This window comes from Myxocyprinus asiaticus, chromosome 29 (genome assembly GCF_019703515.2).
Source record: "Myxocyprinus asiaticus isolate MX2 ecotype Aquarium Trade chromosome 29, UBuf_Myxa_2, whole genome shotgun sequence".
NCBI classification, from domain to species: domain Eukaryota; kingdom Metazoa; phylum Chordata; class Actinopteri; order Cypriniformes; family Catostomidae; genus Myxocyprinus; species Myxocyprinus asiaticus.
In genome coordinates, this window is record NC_059372.1 from 15,122,953 (window position 1) to 15,145,133 (window position 22,181).

General features: G+C 37.9%; 2 protein-coding genes across 4 annotated transcripts in view; one reads left to right on the forward strand and one right to left on the reverse strand.

The window, feature by feature from the left end:
• The window catches only part of pan2 (poly(A) specific ribonuclease subunit PAN2), a 35,936-nt gene extending 29,298 nt beyond the window's left edge, over window positions 1-6,638 (reverse strand). For 2 of the 3 annotated variants that reach the window (XM_051662739.1, XM_051662738.1), the window contains exons 1-5: window positions 6,568-6,638; window positions 5,769-6,069; window positions 4,346-4,515; window positions 4,036-4,156; window positions 1,114-1,191 (exon numbers count right to left, since the gene is read on the reverse strand). In XM_051662739.1, coding sequence (XP_051518699.1) covers window positions 1,114-1,191; window positions 4,036-4,156; window positions 4,346-4,515; window positions 5,769-6,056 — 657 coding nt within the window. In that variant the 5' untranslated portion in view covers window positions 6,057-6,069; window positions 6,568-6,638. Of the gene's footprint in view, window positions 1-762; window positions 869-1,113; window positions 1,192-4,035; window positions 4,157-4,345; window positions 4,516-5,768; window positions 6,070-6,567 lie in introns of those variants that run through there. The other variant, XM_051662740.1, reaches the window with a different exon arrangement.
• Window positions 6,639-15,734: 9,096 nt separating this feature from the next.
• LOC127420428 (ORM1-like protein 2) lies at window positions 15,735-21,799 on the forward strand. The gene is made up of 4 exons (XM_051662711.1): window positions 15,735-15,848; window positions 16,323-16,497; window positions 19,922-20,073; window positions 20,339-21,799. Exons 2-4 carry the CDS (start codon window positions 16,324-16,326, stop codon window positions 20,472-20,474), a joined length of 462 nt encoding a protein of 153 aa, XP_051518671.1. The 5' UTR covers window positions 15,735-15,848; window position 16,323; the 3' UTR covers window positions 20,475-21,799.
• The last annotated feature ends 382 nt before the right edge of the window (window positions 21,800-22,181 follow it).

Consider the following 22,181-nt stretch of genomic DNA (forward strand, 5'->3'; position numbering starts at 1 on the left):
TTTCCAGCATGATATTGCACCATGTCACAAAGCAAAATCATCTCAAACTGATTTCATGAACATGACAATGAGTTCACTGTTCTTCAGTGGCCTTCCCAGTCACCGGATCTAAATCCAATAGAACACCTTTGGGATGTGGTAGAATGGGAGATTCGCAGCATGAATGTGCAGCTGACAAACCTGCAGAAATAGTGTGATGCAATCAAGTCAACATGTACCAGAATCTCAAAGAAATGTTTCCAACATCTTGTGGAATCTATGCCACGAAGAACTGAGGCTGTTTTGAGAGCAAAGGAAGAACTTACCCAGTATTAGTATAGTGTTCCAAATAAAGTGTACAGTGAGTGTAAATTGTGCCAGTGACTGAATTTCTTCACAAAAGAATGCAGTCAAGTCCCTAGCATACATGGGAACTCCTTCAATACTGTTTAAAAAGCATCCCAGGTGGATACCCTATGAAGTTGGTTTAGAGGATGCTCACAGTGTGCAGTGCTGTAATCTAGGCAAAAGGATGGCTACTTTGAGCAAGTTAAAATAAAATATAGTTTTGATTCACTGCATAATTCCCATTGTTATTTAATAGATTTTTATGACTTTATTAGTATTTCAAACTGTGGAAAATAATAATAAAAATAAAGAGTATGTAGCAATAGGATAGGTGTCCAAACTTTTGACATGGAGACAGATTTCACATGAAGTGTAGGTAGATTATTAACAGCAATTACTAATGAAATACCAAGTGTTTTTCAATAAAAATCCTACCATGCACAACCTCTCCTGTAGCTTTGAACTAGCATGTGCGAACATGAAAGCTATTGTGGTCAGAGAACTTTATCCATGTGCATAGACCTCTTCCTTAAATTTTATTCTGTGGACAAGCGGAAAATTCCAAATGACAAACAGTCTGAGCTGAAAAACAGGAATGTGTGAATAAACAAAACAAAAGAAAAAGCACTATGCATTCTACCCTAATTTTACAGCTAAATTGTGAGCAGCATATTCCCACATTAGCTAAGAGCAAAATGTTTCGTACACCACATCCCTGTATTCTGTGGGAAAAGCGAAAGGAGGAAAATTGTTCCACATCCATTTTTGTTTTACTCATTCACTCACCTTGCCAGAGGTGTGACCACAAAAGAAGAAGCGATTGGACTGTCTCATGATGGCAACTCCAGGCACTTCAACAGTAAACTAGAGTGACAGTGAGGATATACAGTAAGCATGTCAGATTGCACCTTAATAAGCAAGTGTTGTGTTCTATAACTACAGTTGAAGTCAGAAGTTTACATACACCTTAGCCAAACACATTTAAACTCAGTTTTTCACAATTCCTGACATTTAATCATAGAAAACATTCCCTGTCTTAGGTCAGTTAGGATCACTACTTTATTTTAAGAATGTGAAATGTCTGGGCCTGGGTAGCTCAGCGAGTATTGACGCTGACTACCACCCCTGGAGTCGCGAGTTCAAATCCAGGGCGTGCTGAGTGACTCCAGGATGGTCTCCTAAGCAACCAAATTGGCCTGGTTGCTAGGGAGGGTAGAGTCACATGGGGTAAATTCCTTGTGGTCGCAATAGTGTGTGGTTCTCGCTCTCGGTGGGGCGCGTGGTGAGTTGTGCGTGGATGCTGCGAAGAATAGCGTAGGCCTCCACACGCACTACGTCTCCACGGTAATGCGCTCAAGCCACGTAATAAGATGCGTGGATTGAAAGTCTCAGACGCGGAGGCAACTGAGATTCGTCCTCCGCCACCTGGATTGAGGCGAGTCACTACGCCACCACGAGGACTTAAGAGCGCGTTGGGAATTGGGCATTCCAAATTGGGAAAAAAAAAACAAAACAAAAAAAGAATGTGAAATGTCAGAATAATAGTAGAGAGAATTATTTATTTCATCTTTTAATTCTTTCATCACATTCCCAGTGGGTCAGAAGTTTACATACACTTTGTTAGTTTTTGGTAGCATTGCCATTAAATTGTTTAACTTGGGTCAAATGTTTTGGATAGCCTTCCACAAGCTTCTCACAATAAGTTGCTGGAATTTTGGCCCATTCCTCCAGACAGAACTGGTGTAACTGAGTCAGGTTTGTAGGCCTCCTTGCTCGCACATGCTTTTTCAGTTCTGCCTACAAATTTTCTATCGGATAGAAGTCAGGGCTTTGTGATGGCCTCTCCAATACCTTGACTTTGTTGTCCTTAAGCCATTGTGCCACAACTTTGGAGATATGCTTGGGGTCATTGTCCATTTGGAAGACCCATTTGCGACCAAGCTTTATCTTCCTGGCTGATGTCTTGAGATGTTGCTTCAATATATCCACATAATTTCCCTTCCTCATGATGGTCATTATGGCCAAACAGTTCAATTTTTGTTTCATTAGACCAGAGGACATTTCTTCAAAAAGATCTTTGTCCTTATGTGGTCTGGCTTTTTATGGCAGTTTTGGAGCACTGGCTTCTTCCTTGCTGAGCAAAGCCTTTCAGGTTATGTTGACATAGGACTCGTTTTACTGTGGATATAGATATTTGTCTACCCGTTTCCTACAGCATCTTCACAAGGTACTTTGCTGTTGTTCTGGGATTGATTTGCACTTTTCGCACCAAACTACGTTCATCTCTAGGAAACAGAATGTGTCTCCTTATTGAGTGGTATGATGGCTGCGTCGTCCCATGGTGTTTATACTTACGTACTATTGTTTGTACAGATGAACGTGGTACCTTCAGGTGTTTGGAAATTGCTCCCAAGGATGAACCAGACTTGTGGAGGTCCACAATTTTTTCTGTGGTCTTGGCTGATTTCTTTTGATTTTCCCATGATGTCAAGCAAAGAGGCACTGAGTTTGAAGGTAGGCCTTAAAATATATCCACAGGTACACCTCCAATTCAGTACACCTCCTATCAGAAGCTAATTGACAAACTGTCTAAAGGGTTGACATAATTTTCTGGAATTTTCCAAGCTGCTTAAAGGCACAGTTAACTTGGTGTATGTAAACTTCTGACCCACTGGAATAGTGATATAGTCAATTAAAAGTGAAACAATCTGTCTGTAAACAATTGTTGGAAAAATTACTCGTGTCACACACAAAGTAGATGTCCTAAACGACTTGCCAAAACTATAGTTTGCTAATATTAAATCTGTGAAGTGGTTAAAAAATGTTTTTAATGACTTTAACCTAAGTGTGTGTAAACTTCTGACTTCAACTGTATGTTTACCAAATACTGTAACAGCCTATCATAAAAAGTAAAAGAAAATCTGTACTGAAAGCATCCAGGCAAACTAAACAATAGCTGAAACCACAGTGGGGTCCAAAAGTCTTAAACAACATTTAAAAAAAAAATGAAAGTGGTTTTAGGGTTCTAAAGATTTACAACAAAGCAACATTACGGCAAAATCAGCAGGATATATTTAAGATTTGTCTAGGCCATTAATACATTTTTTGACAGTGACTATGTTAAGTCATTTGCACAAAAGGTCAGATTTCTTTGCTTCCATTGTGAATGTAATTAATGAGGGCTGTTTCCATAGTACATTATATCACATTATGTAGAATGAGTCAAAAGAGAAATTTAAATTAGTGGAAATTCAGGGCATACAGTTTTAGCCGATAACATAATAATGAGCTCAAATGTACTGTAAAGGTATCTAACTTTAGACCGATAGTCTTTAAAATAAAATAAAATAAAAAGTCTACACAAATGAATGACTGAATACAAATTATTAGTGGTATTGTATAGAGCTGTTCAGCCGTGACGTCACTTTGTAGGCGAATCCGGAAGGCTAATTCGCCATGGGTTACCTTGGGATTTTCCAATGGGTTTTTGAACTTAAGTGTAAAATAAGGTCTGTGGTAAATATTACCATTATGAAAGTGTGTAATTTATGTTGTAGAACAAAATGTCAACATATCATCAAGTAATGTTTACAACAGTCCTTATTTTATTTATAAATTAAAAAAACCATTATAAAAATCCATAGGGAATCCTTGGCAAATTCTCTTCCTGGTTTGTGGACTGCAACCTGAACAGCTCGATTTTCTTACTTTTTGTGTTTCTTGCACTGTAGTGAGGTCCAGTTCAGTCACATAGTTCTGCAGACCACCCATTACCAACTTGTTATCATCAGTCAGAAGCAAACTATGCATTTCTGCACCCTCCTCCATCCTGAAGACAAAACGAATGAATAAACACCAGGAAATAAAAACATATTGTAATTTTCTGGCTGATGCATATATACGATGTTGAGATACTGGGGTTTACGACTCAAACCAGTGAGGTTTCATGTACTTGTGTGTACATGAAACCTGCAACTAAATCTTCATATGCACTAGTATGTGCAGGTGTGTAACTCACGGATAATCAAACATAATGAAGCCTCCACGTGTGAGGCATTTCAGGTTGTTCTTGGTCAGAAACAGCACCCCCGTGTCCATACTTTGGATGTGGCGAATATCATCAGCCATTTGCACCTGGAAAGAGGAAAACCGTCCCATTGTTGGACCAAAAAAGGAACTTGCATGTCCCTGTCATGAAAGAAAAAACACACACACCAAGTTAATAACTGTGTAAAAAAAAACATATATTTTTTTTTTTTTTTGTTTCTGGGTAGTAAGTGTTATTTCCTTACTGTTTATGCCTCAAAAGTATAGAAAATGGCTATTATTCCCCACAAACTTTGCTTTTGTGACCAGGACAGTGATATTTTGAAATGTACCTATTTCCAATGAGAAAACGGGCGAATGTGTCTTTTCGTTCACATAAAGTCAGAAAAAAACAACATATGAATCCAAATTAACATGTATTTATACTAAAGTAAAATTCTAAGCCGTGCTGGTCCGTAATGGTAAAAAGTATCCGTCTCTTCCCCTGGCTCACTCGTGCACCTCAAAGAGGATTACAACAGCATCAAGACCTTGCTGGACGCCTTGAAGTATGATGAGTACGGCTGGGAGGTCATAGGAGACTTCAAAATGGTAGCATTCCTGATGGGTCTCCAAGGTGTTTTACCAAGTTTCCCTGCTATCTTTGCCTTTGGGATAGCAGGGACACCAAGGCGCACTACCACAGGCGGGACTGGCCACAGCAGGCCGAGTTCTCTGTGGGGAGGAACAACGTCAAGTGGGAGCCACCGTGGACCCCCAGAAGTGCTGATGCCACCACAGCACATCAAATTGGGCCTTATGAAACAATTTGTCAGAGCTCTAGATAAGGAGTCGGCAGCCTTCAAGACTTCTTCCCTAAGCTGTCTGAGGCAAAGGTCAAAGCCGGTGTCTTCGTTGGACCACAGATAAAGAAGGATTTTGGATTCATATGTTGTTGTGGACTTTATGCGAACGAAAAGACACAAATTCACCCGTTTTCTCATTGGAAATTGGTAGATTTCAAAATATAACTGTCCTGGTCACAAAAGCAAAGTTTGTGGGGAATAATAGCCATTTTCTATACTTTTGAGGCATAAGCAATTAGGAAATAACACTTACTACCCAGGAACAACAATTGTGTTACATAGTGATAATGTGACTCAGACTTGTGAGTAAAGTGACATCACCTTCATGTGGAAGTAAATCATAAATGATGCATTTGAGGTTACTCATGATCAAAACCACAGCAGAAATTTTGGTGCAAGATTAAACTTTATCTCCCAACTTCAAAAGAAGTTTATCCATTCATGAATACATTTTGGTAAAAGCACTTTTCAGGGACAATGCCTGGTTTTATAGACCTCTAAGCTCTTTGAGCAGCTGAATTAAATACTGTAATAAATGTATCACTCTACCCGGTGGTTCCCCATCCACAGCAGCTCTTCTTGAAGGTCGAAGTGCGTAGCTGTTACGGGGATGCCGACTTCCGCAGCCACGCTGTGCAACTCCGAGTACATGCCCTCCACTATGTGCACGGACTCGGACAAGGGGACGGCCAGCGCGTCATGGTCGAGCTCCACGCCCTGCAGAAGCGCCGGGTCGAGTCGCGGGTCCATGGACGAGTTCAGACCGGGCTCCAGGCTGCCGTGCAGGCCGGGCGCGTACTCGCCCAAACCCGGGTCCAGACCCTCGAAGTTCATCATAAGGACGGTGGTGCTGGGTGAAAGAAACAGTATAAAATGATTGACAGTTGTCATAAGAGACCATGCGTTTCAGAGCGTGATCTGCCATTCTAACCCAAGGCAGCCTCTTAGGTCATCATAATCGAGTTCGTCAGTGACAAACTGACAAATACACAGACAGATATTTAAAAAAGGAGTATGTGAGAAGTAGATAACTTAAATAACGTTACACAAATGAAGAAATATAAACCATATCAAGCATATAAAATACACAAACAAACCAAAGTCATATTGACGTATTAGACCGTTTTCCGGTGTCGTAACGAAGCATAGACGTCTGTGATAGTAGCTCAATGTAATTTAGTCGAAAACATTTGTTTTCAATTATTCGTCTGTACAATAATACCTCCGAATATATAAGCAATCCAACATATTTGTTCTACAGTCAAAATTTCAATTGGTTTTAGTCTGGATGCAGACTTCTCAACAACTAAGCTGGAAGGGTTTGAACATTTAACTGCATAAATCACACCTTTAGGCTTTAGTTTTCTTCGAGTCCATATGCGCATACTTCTCGCTTCATTCAAAACAAAAACAAGCACGCACTTCCGGGTGTGTTGAAACTGCTTCCGGGATGATCGTGGACGCTTGAGGGGTCATCATAGAAATAGTATAAGCGCCGTTACCCCTAAAAATATCACGTGAAACACTAAATTCTCATTCACTTAGAACTATTTACGCCTTGAGAGCAGGGCCATAGCTAGTTGGGTGAAAGGTGGTAAGGATTCTAGGGGCCCACAGTTCCAGGGGGCCCCACAACAAATTCTAAACTGTATATTTTTAATAGGAAATGGGCCCTGACCAATATACAGTCAGGGGGCCCAGAATACCTTACTATGGCCCTGCTTGAGAGAATATGCCAAGCTTTTTTGTAGAAAAAATTAGCACAGCTTGTGTCACGCGCAGACAGAGTTGTAATGGCCAGGCTGAAGTTGAACTGAACTTTCCATTAATTAAAAAATAAAAGGGTCATTCATAAGTATCTTTGTGTTACATCATTAAAGGGACATGTGAAAGATTAAATAAGTCGTGCCAGGGTGGGCAAGGTCAGGGTGAGAAATAACAGGGTGGACATTGAGTGGATAAATTAGCTAATACGTGGTCTGTGAATGATTTCTAGCAAACATATTTACACTTATATCAATGATTTTATTTCTGTTAACATAAATGCATTGAACTTTTAAAATTACATGAATTATATCTTCCCATAACGGGGTGGACATGTTATGATTGACCACTTAAGACTAACATAACAAAATAAAGGAAAGCATAATTAAAAACAAAAGAATAACACACTTCTAATAATTAAAATGAATTTTGTTGAATGGCTGATGGTGTGTGATATAAGTTCATAACAAAGCTCTTCAATTAAAGAACACAGTATCATGACATAACAGGGTGGACAATAAACCAAGGGACAGTGACACTGACACAAAACCCCTCTGCTATCAGTGTTAAAATTACATGTATTAATGAATGTGTACCTGTAAGTGAGAGAATGTAATACTAAACAATTAACTGTATGGAGATAAAAAAAAAAAATAGAAATCCAATGATTTAGCACTTTGTTTTTGTTAAAGATGTTTGACATGCAGCTCTGGGGACATGAGGAAATTACATTTATTTAAAACATTTAAAATTTGATATTTAGGCCCACAGCAGTATGTAACATTATAAAAAGTCTTTATTCTTTTTACCAAGTCTATTAAAATTGTAATTGGATGAACTACACTAACGCCAACAAGGACAGCTCGGAACCTGGAGGTGCTGGTAGATAACCAACTTAACTTCACTGCCCACATCACATCAACCGCCCGGTCTTGCAGGTTCGCACTTTGCAACATCAAGAAAAACCTTTCCTCTCTGAATATGAGGATCAGCTGGTTACCCATTTCGTTACTGTGGTGTAGAGCTGTTTAAGATCAAACATGACCAGAAGAGAAAGTAAGTCAGTAATTTAAGGTGGATGTTCAAGTCACTAAGACCAACAAATGAATGGGCATCTTCAGGAAAAGGGTACAGTAGCATGTCTAACTCTTCTACAAAGTTGCCCAGCTGACCTACCGGTTTAATTATTACAACAAAATACGGTATACTCCAACCCCAGTAAAACCACTGATCCCCCAAAAGCGCTTGTACATGATGATGATTCATCATTGGTGCTTTTACACCAAACTTTCTAGTAGATGTATCTGTTCCTGAGAAAAACAAATGATGGGAAGAATGTCACTGATGCTTCTTCCAAAGAGAACATCAATAAGCCATTGGTACGCCACATACTTGTTGAATGAATTACACATGCACTCTCTATGTATTTGCAGACTTAGTCTCACTTCCTCCAATAATAAAAGAGCATAACATTTGACCAACTTCCACATGAGGAAATTATCCCATACAGAATTGTATGAACAATGCAGTGATTGGATTTACAGCACTGGAAGTTTTATCAATTCGATTGTCTGAATGGAAGGATTGCTTTAGTCCATCATAACAGAATTGAAACATTTGTGAATAGTAGCATCTACAGAAGAAATTTACTGCTCTCTCAAATTCTCATGAATGTTCTATGTGTTTAATCGGGTAGGACAAAAATTCCTGTTGTCATGTAATGCAGACTTCTTTGGTATTGACAAGACCTGCTTACTTTTATGTTATTGGCAATAGGTGCACTCCCAGTAAAATCCTTATTCCAGCAGTCCATGTACAACTCAGAAGCTACTGCCAAGTATGTAACTCTCTGGTACTCTGTAAATCTAAACTACTTTAGTTCCAATATATTAAATAAATAAACAAATAAATAACTGTCTATGTCTATGTAAATTTCAATACGGGAATACATTTTAATGTTTTTTTTGTTTTGTTTTGTTTTTTATTTTCTCCCCTTTTCTCCCCAATTTGGAATGCCCAATTCCCAATGCACTCTAAGTCCTCGTGGTGGAATCTCAGTTACCTCTGCGTCTAAGACGTCAATCCGCACATCTTATCACGTGGCTTGTTGAGCACTTTACCGCGGAGACATAGCGAGTGTGGAGGCTTCATGCTATTCTCTGCATCATCCACGCACAACTCACCACACGCCCCACTGAGAGCGAGAACCACATTATAGCGATCACGAGGAGGTTACCCCATGTGACTCTACCCTCCCTAGCAACCGGGCCAATTTGGTTGCTTAGGAGACCTGGCTGGAGTCACTCAGCAGAATACATTTTAATGTTTAGTAAATTGTAAATAAGACTCAGTATTATATCTGTTTATCAAAGTATTATATCATAAAACTTCCCATATCCCTTTCGTTGTGGGCCTCTAATACTTAACAAGTGTGCTTACTGATCTACTGATAGCCACAGCAGTGCACAGGTTCGGGACTATTCTTTTGCACTTCAGAGTAAAGAGGAAGCTCTAGACTAAGGATATTTGTTGTAATATCAATCATTGTGGACAAGTTTTCAAAAATTCCAATGATATCCGGCCTTACATCATGGTGAACACCAGCACCATGGGAAAAAGAGCAGCAACACACCAACACAACTGCATTTAGAGTACAATAAACTTGTTCTTGCACTTATATTCATTTACTTTTCATATACTGAAATAGTCTTCAAAGTATGGAATACTTGTCACACAGTGAAGTTATTGGCTATATATCAATAAATATATCAAAAGTCTAAAAGTTAATTAGAAAATATTAATTAGCTTGTTTTGTAGCCAAGACTTTTAGGTATGTGCCTATACAGAAATTGACTTTCTAAAATAACCCCACTCTGTGAAATTATCACTGGAGTAAAAAGTGTGACAATTAGCCCCTTTATTTGGATATGTGGTATGTCACCGATATGTCACCAATGCAAAACAAACACTTACCAAAATCACACATAGATGTATGATCATCTACATTAATTAATTAAATTAAATTAAGTCACCAATAAAGAGGAAGAGTGTCATTTTATTAGTCTTATTAATAGGGTACAATGGGGCTAAAAGCCCCCCAGGGGAAAAGGCAATTTTAATTTTCTCCCAAAACACTAACTAGCAAAAAACAAGCAACTAGTTTGTCACTATGCACTGTAAAATTCTCCTGATTCAAGAGGTCATCATTGTGCGCAATGTCTAAAGGTTAATTTTTTAAATGTTGACAATTTATTAGCTTATGAGAATATCTCAAATTATCATATTTATTTTGAGACAAAATGCTTATTTGTCATTTTCAGTTTTGTTCAACGTGATTTAATCAAAGGTTTTTCAATAACTGTCCAATAAATGAAAGATGGGGTAAAAATTCCCCTTGTTGAATGGGCTAAAGGCCCCCCCTTAAAAAGACTCATTCTTAAACTGGGAATATATTTATTATGAAGAATGTTCAAAGTGACTGATCTAATTACAATAGAGATCTATTTATTTAAAGAATACTTGAGATGTTGTGAAATGCAAATTGTGACTGAAATTAATGGAAAATGGTGCACCCTTTTCTGAAGTGGATATGATGAATACGCATTATCTTAAAGGGGTAGTTCACCCAAAATGATAATTCTCTCATTATTTACTCACCCTTATGCCATCGCAGATGTGTATGCCTTTTTTTCTTCAGCTGAACACAAACAAAGATTTTTAGAAGAATATTTCAGCTCTGTAGGTCCATACAATGCAAGTGAATGGTGGCCAGAAATTTGAGAGTCCAAAAAGCTTGTAAAGGCAGCATAAAAGTAATCCATACAACTCTAGCGGTTAAATCCATGTCTTCAGAAACTTTATCATAAGTGTCTCTGAGAAACAGATTAATATTTAAGTCCCTTTTTACTCTAAATTCTCCTCCCAGCCCAGTAGGTGGCGATATGCACAAAGAATGATAATTGCTCAAAACAAAAAAGAAGAATGTTAAAGTTAAAGTGAAAGTGGAGATTTATAGTAAAAAAAGGACTTAAATAATGATTTGTTTCCCACCCACACTTATCCAATAGCTTTTGAAGATATGAATTTAAAACACTATGGTTTTATGGATTACTTTTATGCTGCCTTTATGTGCTTTTGGAGCTTCAAAGTTCTGGTCACCATTCACTTGCATTGTATGGACCTACAGAACGGAGATCTTTTTCAAAAAATCTTTGTTTGTGTTCAGCAGAAGAAAGAAAGTCATACACATCTTGGATGGCATGAGGGTGAGTAAATGATGAGAGAATTTTCATTTTTGGGTGAACTATCCCTTTAATTGTCACTCTGAAAAGCATCTTGTTATCTCAAAACTATTTTGCCCCTTTATCTACACTATATCACTATAACCCCCCGGAAAAATGTGGCGAGGGGCCTTTTACCACACAGTTAAAGGGGTAAAAGGCCCCTTTCCACTTATTATTTTTAATGGATTTTAATCAAATCAACTTTCTTTTATTATTTATCTTCACACAAATTCTATTGTTTCATCAATATTCAATAAAAAAAAAATTCCTAATCTTAATACACTTTGCAAACAGAAAAAAAGTCCCAGTGTACACAACATTAATACAACATTTGAAAAAAATGTGACTGTATTTTAAGTCTGGAAACATTCTTGTTGAATGTTCTGAGTTCAATACAAGTTAAGCTCAATCGACAGCATTTGTGGCATAATATTGATTACCACAAAAATATATTTTGACTTCCCCTCCTTTTCTTTAAAAAAGCAAAATTCTGGGTTCCAGTGAGGCACTTACAATGGAAGTGAATGGGGCCAATTTTTGAACATTAAAATATTCATTGTTTCAAAAGTACTGCCACAAGATTTAAAGGACATGTGTGTAAAAATTATTTTAATGTGATAAAATCACTAATAAACCTTTTCTGTTTAAAGTTATAGCCAATTTTACAACTTTGCTACCATGACAATGTAAAGTCAACAAACCCTAAAACTCTAAAATGACTTTAAAATGACAATTTAAACAACTTTACAGCTAAACTAATACATGAGTTTTAACAGAATGAATGTAAGTGCCTTTATAAAATTATAAACTTCACATTTCTGCCTTTTAAACCCTCCAAAAATTGGCCCCATTCACTTCCATTATAAGTGCCTCACTGAAACCTAGATTTGTGCTTCTTTTTTTTTTTTTTTTTTTAAGAAAATGAGGGACTAGTCGAAACTAATTTTTTTTTGGTAATCAACATCATGCCACAAATGCTGTCGATTGAGCTTAATTTATTGAACCTGGACCAATCCTTTTAAATGGACGTTTATTATTATTATTATTATTGAACAAGAATACATTTTACAAACATCTGCAGGAAAAAGTAATGAGCACTTGTACAAGCTTTCACATTAATCAAGTAAGGGGAGACGAAACAAAATACAGACATACACAAAAAAAGAGAGAAAAAATAAAGTGAAATAATCCTTTAATTGGAACTTCAGTCTTAGGCCTAACTGACATGACGTCATAGAGCTAATTACAAGGGAACTAATATTTGATCTCATCAGGTTTTCCTCGAGTGTTTTGTCGAGCATCTTGGAGATTGTGTTTGAGGAACAATAATAGTTTAATGAAAGCGAAACTCAATTAGGTGACATTGTAGTCTACCTGTAGGATCGCGCGTGGGGAAATCCTGGTGACTCACCGCCCCCCTTATATAATAAATATGCGCTTAGGCTCCAACTACAGTCAGCTTGCCTTCCAAGCAGAGCAGGAGAAAGGATCAGCTGGATCAGGTCTAAAGAGAAACATTTTAATATGAATTCAACATTGACATTAGCTCTTTGCTTTACGTTATCGTTATTCTCACGCGCCAATGGAGCCCCTGCGCGCTCACCAGAGGTGAATTTTGCCGAGATTAAAGCACAAACCATCAAACTCAATGAGATGGCGAGGGATTTATACAACAAGGTACGTACTTCAAGAAACACATATATTTGTTTCCATATCTTTTTTTGAGTTAATCAACTATTAATGAGTCAATATTTATGCTCTATGCAGGTTGAGTCCCTAAATATGGCAAGTATCATTGACGACCCTCCAGTGTCTATAAGACCAGTTGACACATGTGATCCCTGGAGCCTTCTGACCAATAAAGAGGTAAATAACGGTATAATTAATATGTGAGATGTGAGGTCTATCAGATGTATTGCCCATTATAGCCTAATAGTGACTAAAGTTATGTCTTGTATAACAGAAGCAGTGCCTAAATCTTATATCACAATTTGTGCATTTCAGACATGCCAATCAAGAATTATTCTTGCTCTGAAAAACTACACCCAAATTTTTCACTGGGATGGAGTGTTTAAGAATTCAGCTTGCAGTAAGTGGAGAGAGCAGGCCAACAAGATTGCAGAAGTTACAAGAAAACTCCTCCAGATGCTGAAGGTATGTGCTTTTTTATTCAGACATTTTGTTCTTTTTTATATAAAGAATGTCCAAGCTGCTCTTTCCCTAGTCACCATTCATTTTCACTGTACGGAAAAGAATGACAGCGAAAGTATGTGAAGTCAAAAAGTTCAAATGTTTTCAAATTGTAATAAAACACTTTTTATTTCTTCATAGCAGCCAACACAACAACCAGAGGTGGATGCTCCTTTAATCGCCGTTGAATGGCCTAACAGTGCCTTGTGCCGGGACAGCGTGGAAAGGCTCTACTCCTTTTCTGTTGTGTCTGCACGTGTCTTTTCTTTTCTGGCTTCCCCAGTAGAACTCAAAGTTGAGGTTAAACAGTGTTAGATCGAAGGTAAAAACAGAGAACAGAGACAGACAGTAGTCGTGATCATGTTGGTCAAATCGTTCAAACAGCTTTTGCTGCATCTAAAAATGTTCTCCTGTGTTATAGTAACATGAGTATAACAAATACTTAAAATTACATTTAAGATTAAGAGTTCATGTTTTACATGAGGTGATATTTATTTAATTATTTATTGTACTCTTATTTATTGTGGTATTTATTGTACAATAAGTGTTTTTTTTTTCATAATGTGTTAAATTTTAAATGTAACTTCTAAGAATGCGTGTAATTTATAACTAATAAATATGTGAGCAAGTATTCCAAACCATACTCAGTTGTTTTTATTCATGCATATTATTCCTTGAGGGAACAAAGAAATCAATTGAAGAACTTACCTGGAGTCCGAGTGTGCAAATTACTACTAGTACTCTCCTCAACAAGGAAATGGCAGAGCTGATGTGGCCAAATTTCCCAGTCTGAAGTAAACAGCTCTCTGTAAAAGGAGAGGGAAGATGTGATTTCCATAAACATTCAGGCCACTCTATGTGGCAGTCTGAAGCTTCCTGCGAAGTATGTCCCAAACCCTGAGATGCAGTGACAACTATTCACAAAGTTCTCACAAGGACACATGTGTATTGTCTCATAAATAGTGATGTCACACCTAAAAAAGGGAACTTGATTTACCAACAAACACACAAGACAAGCAAATTTGACAGAGGTCACATTATTGTTGTATTCCAGCTAATAGTTTTTTTTTTTTTTTTTTTTTTTTTTTTGACAGAAAAGGCATGTGAGACTTTTGCAAGTGGCAAGAACATTAAAGAAATGATATTCAAAAAATGTGTTTTAGTCAAATAATAGTGCAAGGATAATTTCTAACATTAACACTACATTTTTAAAACTTTTGTATTAATTCTTATTCTTACTGTATACAATGCATGTGTAAAGTTTTGTTTTTCTGTGGTCACACATAGAGAGGAAGTGGGAATATTGCCAATACCAGTGAACCTGGAAAAACTCAGGAGATATTTTCTTTGATATCTCCTCTCACGAGTCTCACACAATAAATTGTTTTTAAAGGTGCACTCAGTAATTTCTTACTAACTTAAAAAAAAAATACATCTAAAGAAATGAATAGTAATTTTGAAGTATATGTACAAAATTATGAGCACTCACATGAGATAAAGACTCTAATCATATCAGTAAACTTATAAAAGCTGTTTTAATCTACATGGAGAGGGTCCTCTCATGGGGGCTGCCATGTTAGAATCACATGACCAGCTGAATACTACTTGCTTAATCTCATTAACAGCAATGTTATTGGACACTTTCACTCATGGATTAAATTAATCATGGCTGACTCTGAATAGTGAGTTTCTACAATAATGTTTGAATGATGCTGCATCCACACCTCTTGGTGTCAGTGTAAATATAAGACGACATATTCCAAAAATTACTGAGTGCACCTATAATAAAGCCTAATTATAATGTAAAAACTTCAAAATAGCAGTACTTGGTGACAATAAAATGTGTTATCAAACAATCACCAATATAAGATATGTCATATAAAAGAAGTGTAAGCAGTATATAAACTGTACATTAGAAAAATAATATATTAGGCTACATAAGAAATAATCAACAAGCTTGTTAAGACAAGTGCAACAAGCAGGACCCTATTAATGGTCCAAAAATTATAAATAAAAATGAATTATAAATTATAAATAAATAAATAAAAAATATTAAAGATTATAAACACATTTTAAAAGTACTTTTATTACATCTTCATTCTGCGTTAATGAGACAGAGCAGGTCATAGGGTGCAGAGAAAGTCCACGGCTGTGTTTCAACACCTAGTGAGCTGCCTACCTAGACAGCAGTTTTGTGCATCACGTGTGGCCGCAGCATTTTTGGACATGGTCGGCTCTTTCCTAGTCAACTGAGCTCAGATACACACACTCTGCCTACGATGCCCAAAAAAGCTGCATGCGCACTTATGGCGCTCAAAACGGCTGTCTAGGTAGAAAGCTCACCAGCTGTTGAAACACAGCCGTAGACTCTATTTCCTGGTTACTTCGCAAGGTGGGTACTGTCAGATGAATACATTAGCTTCTTATTTACACGACTTTCGTTCACTTTAACTAGTATTCTCATCTGTTTTCACTGCATGTTTCGTTTTTACTCCAAACTCGACTCTTTACATGTTTTGTTTACCTGTCACGCGCAGCGTTATATTTGTTTTAATGATTGAGCTGTAGCGAATCCACTAGCCTGATAGCTAACAGTGTTCAGATTTATATAACAGCATGCCTGTACGACATACTACTAATTAATACCCTGAAAAGAGAACAGAATACTATGTCAGTTGTCAATAAACCAAAACAAACGATCGTCGCGGAAGTTTATTTAATGTCAGTCTCATACCGCATGTTTTCATAGCTGATTGTAGAAATGAGTGGGCTAATGTCGTGGTCTCTGTTAAAGGGCATCCTTATTTGTTTTTTAATGGCTTTGGGTGTTTGCATGAAGTATATCACGGCCATTGTTTTTGTGCAGGATGAATGTGGGCGTAGCTCACAGCGAGGTGAACCCGAACACGCGGGTGATGAACAGCCGTGGAATCTGGCTTGCCTACCTGCTGCTTACCACTGCCCTTCATGTGGTCCTACTCAGCATCCCTTTCCTCAGTGTTCCTGTGGTGTGGACACTCACTAATGTCTTACACAACCTGGTCAGTCCATGCAAGTATTAATTTCGAGCAGTTAGAATGATGCCTAAAGAAATGGTTCTCCCATAAATGAAAATTCTGTCATCATTTTCTCACCTTCGTGTTGTTGCAAACTCATTTTTTTCTTCTTCTTCTTCTTCTTTTCCTTGTAACGCAAAATGAATGTCAGATATAATGTTTTGGCTGCTCTTTCTATACAGTGAAAGAAGACAGTGGCCAAGCTTAAAATAGGACACAAAAACAACATTAAAGTAGTTTGTATGACTCTTCTGAAGCCATACGATAGCTTTGTGTGAGTCTTGCACTTTGACCCTGTTTACACCTGGTATTAAGATGTGTCTCGGGTGATCCGATCGCAAGGGGTCAGGTGAGACACATTGCTGTTTACACCTGGGCAGCGTTTCCTAATAGCATTGTAAGCCTAAGTAGATCGTAGAAACCATTGGCGCCAGTGGTCTCTACGATCAGCTTAATCTTGCGATGCTTTTGTGGAAACACAGCCCTGGTCTCTTAAATGTGTCTCCTCTGACCACTTGTGTTCGGATTTCAAGGGGAAGGTCTCTGTTTCATGATGACACGCATCAATCAGTATGTCTGCCTGATAATAAGCTGCAAAAAAAAAAATCGTAAAAGATAGTAAAGAATAAAACTGGCGCACTGTTTTTCCCAGATGCAGTTGAAATTTAATCTAAGCCCAAAGGCAACAAATCTCCATTATTTTAGTGAAGTACCTGTATTAAAGGAGCTATTAGATGTTCGTGATTCTCATTTCTGTCTCTGCATGTTGATATCAGACAAGATCCGTGAAGTTATCAGGCTTGTGTATGTATTGGTTTAAAAAAAAAAAAAAAAAATTATCCCCTTTTCTCCCAATTTGAAATGCCGAATTCCCAGTACTCCGTAGGTCCTCGTGGTGACGCGGTTACTCACCTCAATCTGGGTGGCGGAGGACAAGTCTCAGTTGCCCCCACTTCTAAAACAGTCAGTCCGCGCATCTTATCATGTGGCTTGTTGTGCATGACACTGCGGAGACTCACAGCATGTGGAGGCTCATGAAACTCTCCGCGATCCACGCACAACTTACCACGCGCCCCAGTGAGAGCGAGAACCCCTAATCGCGACCACGAGGAGGTTACCACATGTGACTCTACCCTCACTAGCAACCAGGCTTGAGTCACTCAGCACGCCGTGGATTCGAACTCATGACTCCAGGGGTGGTAGTCAGCGTCAGTACTCGCTGAGCTACCCAGGCCCCCTATGTATCCGCTTTTTTAAATTTTCAGATCGGATGGTTATTTCCTTTTAAAGCCACTAGTAAATAGCTAATTTTAAACACTTGTTATAATGCAGCGGTTGATTGACAGGTGAGGGGTGGTGCTTCGCTGCTGTCTGGGACGCATTCAGGACAGATTAGCCTTTATACCTCAAATGCGATGTGGTCACATGCATTTTGAACCACATTCGTTTGTGATTTTTGTTTTTTTGTGATCCGATCACAAAAAGTTTTAGACCCCGTTTATACCTGTATTTAGCGCTGACCACATGTGATCGGATCACCCGAAACGCATCTTAATACCAGGTGTAAACGGGGTCATTGTTGTAGCTCTCAAATATACTGCTGCATAATCACGTTTGGTGCATCGCAATCGGTAAAGAGACATGCAAGAACCATTGTTGTTTGGCATCATTGACATCAAACCTGGTGTGACACATCTTCAAACAACAAGATTGAATATGTGCAAATGTGATTTTTAGTGAGTTATAGTTCCACTGAAAGCTTTGTGAACATTTTGCCAAATTTCGTTTGTTTCACGGCAGTCAGTCATGGATTTGGAGTAACACGAGAGTGAGAAAATGATGACATTATTGTTCCTTAAAAGGAATGTTCCGGGTTCAATACAAATTAAGCTCAATTGACAGCATTTGTGGCATAATGTTGACGATCACAAATTGTTTATTGTCCCTCGTTTAGTTAAAAAACAAAAATCATGACTCCAGCCAGGTCTCCTAAGCAACCAAATTGGCCCGGTTGCTAGGGAGGTAGAGTCACATGGGGTAACCTCCTCGTGGTCGCTATAATGTGGTTCGTTCTCGGTAGGGCGCGTGGTGAGTTGAGCGTGGTTGCTGCGGTGGATGGCGTGAAGCCTCCACACGTGCTATGTCTCCGTGGCAATGCACTCAACAAGCCACATAAGATGCGTTGGTTGACGGTCTCAGACGCGGAGGCAAATGGGATTCGTCCTCCACCACCTAGACTGAGGCGAATCACTACGTGACCACGAGGACTTAAAAGCACATTGGGAATTGGGCATTCCAAATTGGGAGAAAAAGGGGAAAAATCCACAAAAAAAATCATAGCTACAGTGAGGCACTTACAATGGAAGTGAATGGAGGCCAATCCATAAACATCAAAATACTCAGTTTCAAAAGTATAGCCACAAGACATAAACAATATACGTTTTGACATTATTTTAGAGTGATAAAATCGCTTGCTAACCTTTACTGTGTAAAGCTATATCCAACTTCATTGTCATGGCGACGTAACGGCAGTAAATCCCTGATATTATCACACTAAATTCATGTCAGCACGTATAATGTTTATGTCTTGTGGCTATACCTTTGAAACAGTGTTTATTTTAACATTTATGGACTGGAACTATTCACTTCCATTGTAAGTGCAATACTGTAACCTGCAAGTAGCGATACATGAACTATTACCATTTAGCCCTTGAGCATGGCACTTTATCCCAATTTTATTTACACTGAAACCCCTAATAAGTTGACTTTACTCAATTGATTGTTGTAAACTCATTCCCTCAATTGAACTGTTTAGTGGCATCTCAACTTAATGTAAATAAATAAGTTCACTTAACCTGCTGATCATATAAAATGAACGTAATGCGCTCAACAAGCCACGTGATAAGATGCGCAGATTGATGGTCTCAGAGATGCACGGAGGCAACTGAGATTTGTCCTCCGCCACCCAGATTGAGGCGAGTCACTATGCCACCACAAGGACTTAGAGGGCATTGGGAATTCCAAATTGGGGGAGAAAAAAAATTAAAACAATAATAATAATAATTCAAGAACGAGACATTTTAGGTATTCCCCATAGCCTCAATTTTGTACATAGTAATAGTTTGAGTAATTACAACTTCAAATCTTAAGCCAATGGATTTTTGAGAAAAATAAGTTGTCATTTCAAGTAATGTTTAATTAAGAGAACTTGATTTTCCCAGTAATGACAACATTAGGGTTACAGTGTAGGGGACTGGTCCCTTTAATAAGTTTACTGTAAGTCGCATAAGCTAAGTGACAAATTAGTATAGGCAAGTCAAGCTTTAGTGTGATCCTCGAAGTAATTTTGGAGAAAACTTTCTGATGCTGAATTCTCGGTCCAGTGTTGATTCTCTTCTCTGCTGTCTAGGCCATGTATCTGTTTTTGCACACGGTAAAAGGCACTCCCTTTGAGACGCCGGACCAGGGCAAGGCACGTTTGCTCACTCATTGGGAACAGATGGACTACGGCATTCAGTTCACAGCATCGAGAAAGTTCCTGACCATCTCACCCATTGTATTGTAAGCCATATATTCAAATGAGACTTTCCCAAGTAACTTATAGACACAGAAGAATTACCACAAACACTTAATAGAAGTTACTAAACTGCTCATTGCTTTAGTAATGGCTATAGCTCAAATGTGGTCTAAAGTAGCAAATTTCCTTATTGTATAATCTTATAATGATTAATAATATATTTAATCAATCTGTATAAAAGCCTAATAATTAAATTAAATTATAATCTTTAATTGTTTCATAATTAAATATCCTTATTTTTTTTTATAGGTACATTCTGGCCAGCTTCTACACCAAATATGATACCACCCACTTCCTAGTCAACACAGGCTCACTACTAAGTGTCCTCCTTCCCAAGTTGCCACAGTTTCATGGAGTGCGTCTGTTTGGCATAAACAAATACTGATATTACACGTCAGCCCTCAAATGGAGGGGTCGCAGCATCATGGAGATAAGATGACTGATGTTTCTTTACTCTCCTTAAGATGCGTCCTTGCTTCAATGCCTTAAGGCCTTATGGAACCAAAACTGCACTGGACTCAAGTAAACTATTTAAAACAAGGCCTTTCATGCTCAGGTTTATTCAATCTGTGGCATTTTTTTCTGTTGTCCTATGTCTTTAATTTCTCTATATCATCACCATTTCTGAAGTCATCACATTCACTTAAGGATGCATTCTGCATAACAAATGACATTCTATTGTCTGCTGAAATTCAGTTTTTTTGTGGTTATATAATATATTCACATAAGCCATTTTTCCTGCCATGCTCCATTTTATATAACTTTGGTAAAAGTAGTGAATAAGAAATCTGCAAGATATTACAGTTCTCCTCAAGCTTCTTATCTGAAGGCTTATTTGGAATCCTGTTTGGATTATGAATTATTTTGTTGTATTTTCATTTGATTGAAAAAATGGTAAATAAGCATCTGTGATAATGTGTGAATGTGATGGTAAACAAATGTCTGGTTTCTGTTGATGGCCTATTCTGAAGTTCATTGTTGAAAAGTGTGCTTAAGTCTGTGGCTGGATTAGAGTATTTTGAACTTCTGTATTTATTTATTTTGTTGCTTTTAACATCATGAAGCATTCCAACTTGAAGTAATAGACCTTTTTCACAGACTGATGACACGTTTCCACCTTATTTATCAGCGTAAATCTCGCAATTCTTTTATATTATAATTTTTTTAAATATTGAGTGTAAATTTATAACATTATGATTTATGTAACCCTGGAAATAGTTTTAAAAAATGAATAAGCACAGCTGTGAGAGGGTTTCTATTATACAGCTGCTGAGAGAGTGACAGTAAATTTGGCATCTTCTCCCATTTGTCTTAATCCACCACTCTTTATTTTTTCCTCTTCTGAAAAGTCATTCAAACGTAATAGTGGATTTTTTTTTTCTTTTGCTCTTGGAGCAAATGGGTAAGTGAAAGTAATATTTGCTGTGATCTCCCATTCACTGCTGTCGAAGTTTACCCTGCAATTGTTTACTTCCGTGTTCCAAAACCCGGAGTGTGAAAAAGGTCAATTGCCAGGGTTGTTCTGGAAACAGTGACTTTTTTTTTCTCACTGGTGCACATATCAGTGTGGATCATGTTTGTTCACAGAAAGTGATATGTAAAAGCAATTTCATTGTCAGTCTAAATTTTCAATTTTTAGTGTGTTTTAAATATGTTTGATTGAGATTTTGCACTGCTATCATTAAAATGACCCTTGCATAAGATAACTTGTGAATGTCTCCACCGAGAGTATTTCGCCCAGGTGATTCGATGGTATGATATGCAGATGAGTCTGTATATGTACAGTATATATCTATTCTCAAGGAAATGACATTTAGAATTAATGTGTGGTGGTATATGACCCCCGCTGCTTAGTCACCAATGTATTACGCTCATATAACACTCTGAGAGCTTTTCTCCAGTAAAGAGTGAAGTTGCATCATATTGCTGGACCTTAAACATGTAAATCTTAAGCAATACAAGAAAATTAATCTTGCCACATGCAGATTGGCAGATAACATGGGAATCCTCACTTTTTACCTATTGAATAACAAGAAAAGAAACCACACAAGCGAACAGGGAAGAGGTGTGAATGAGCCAAGAGGAAGCACAA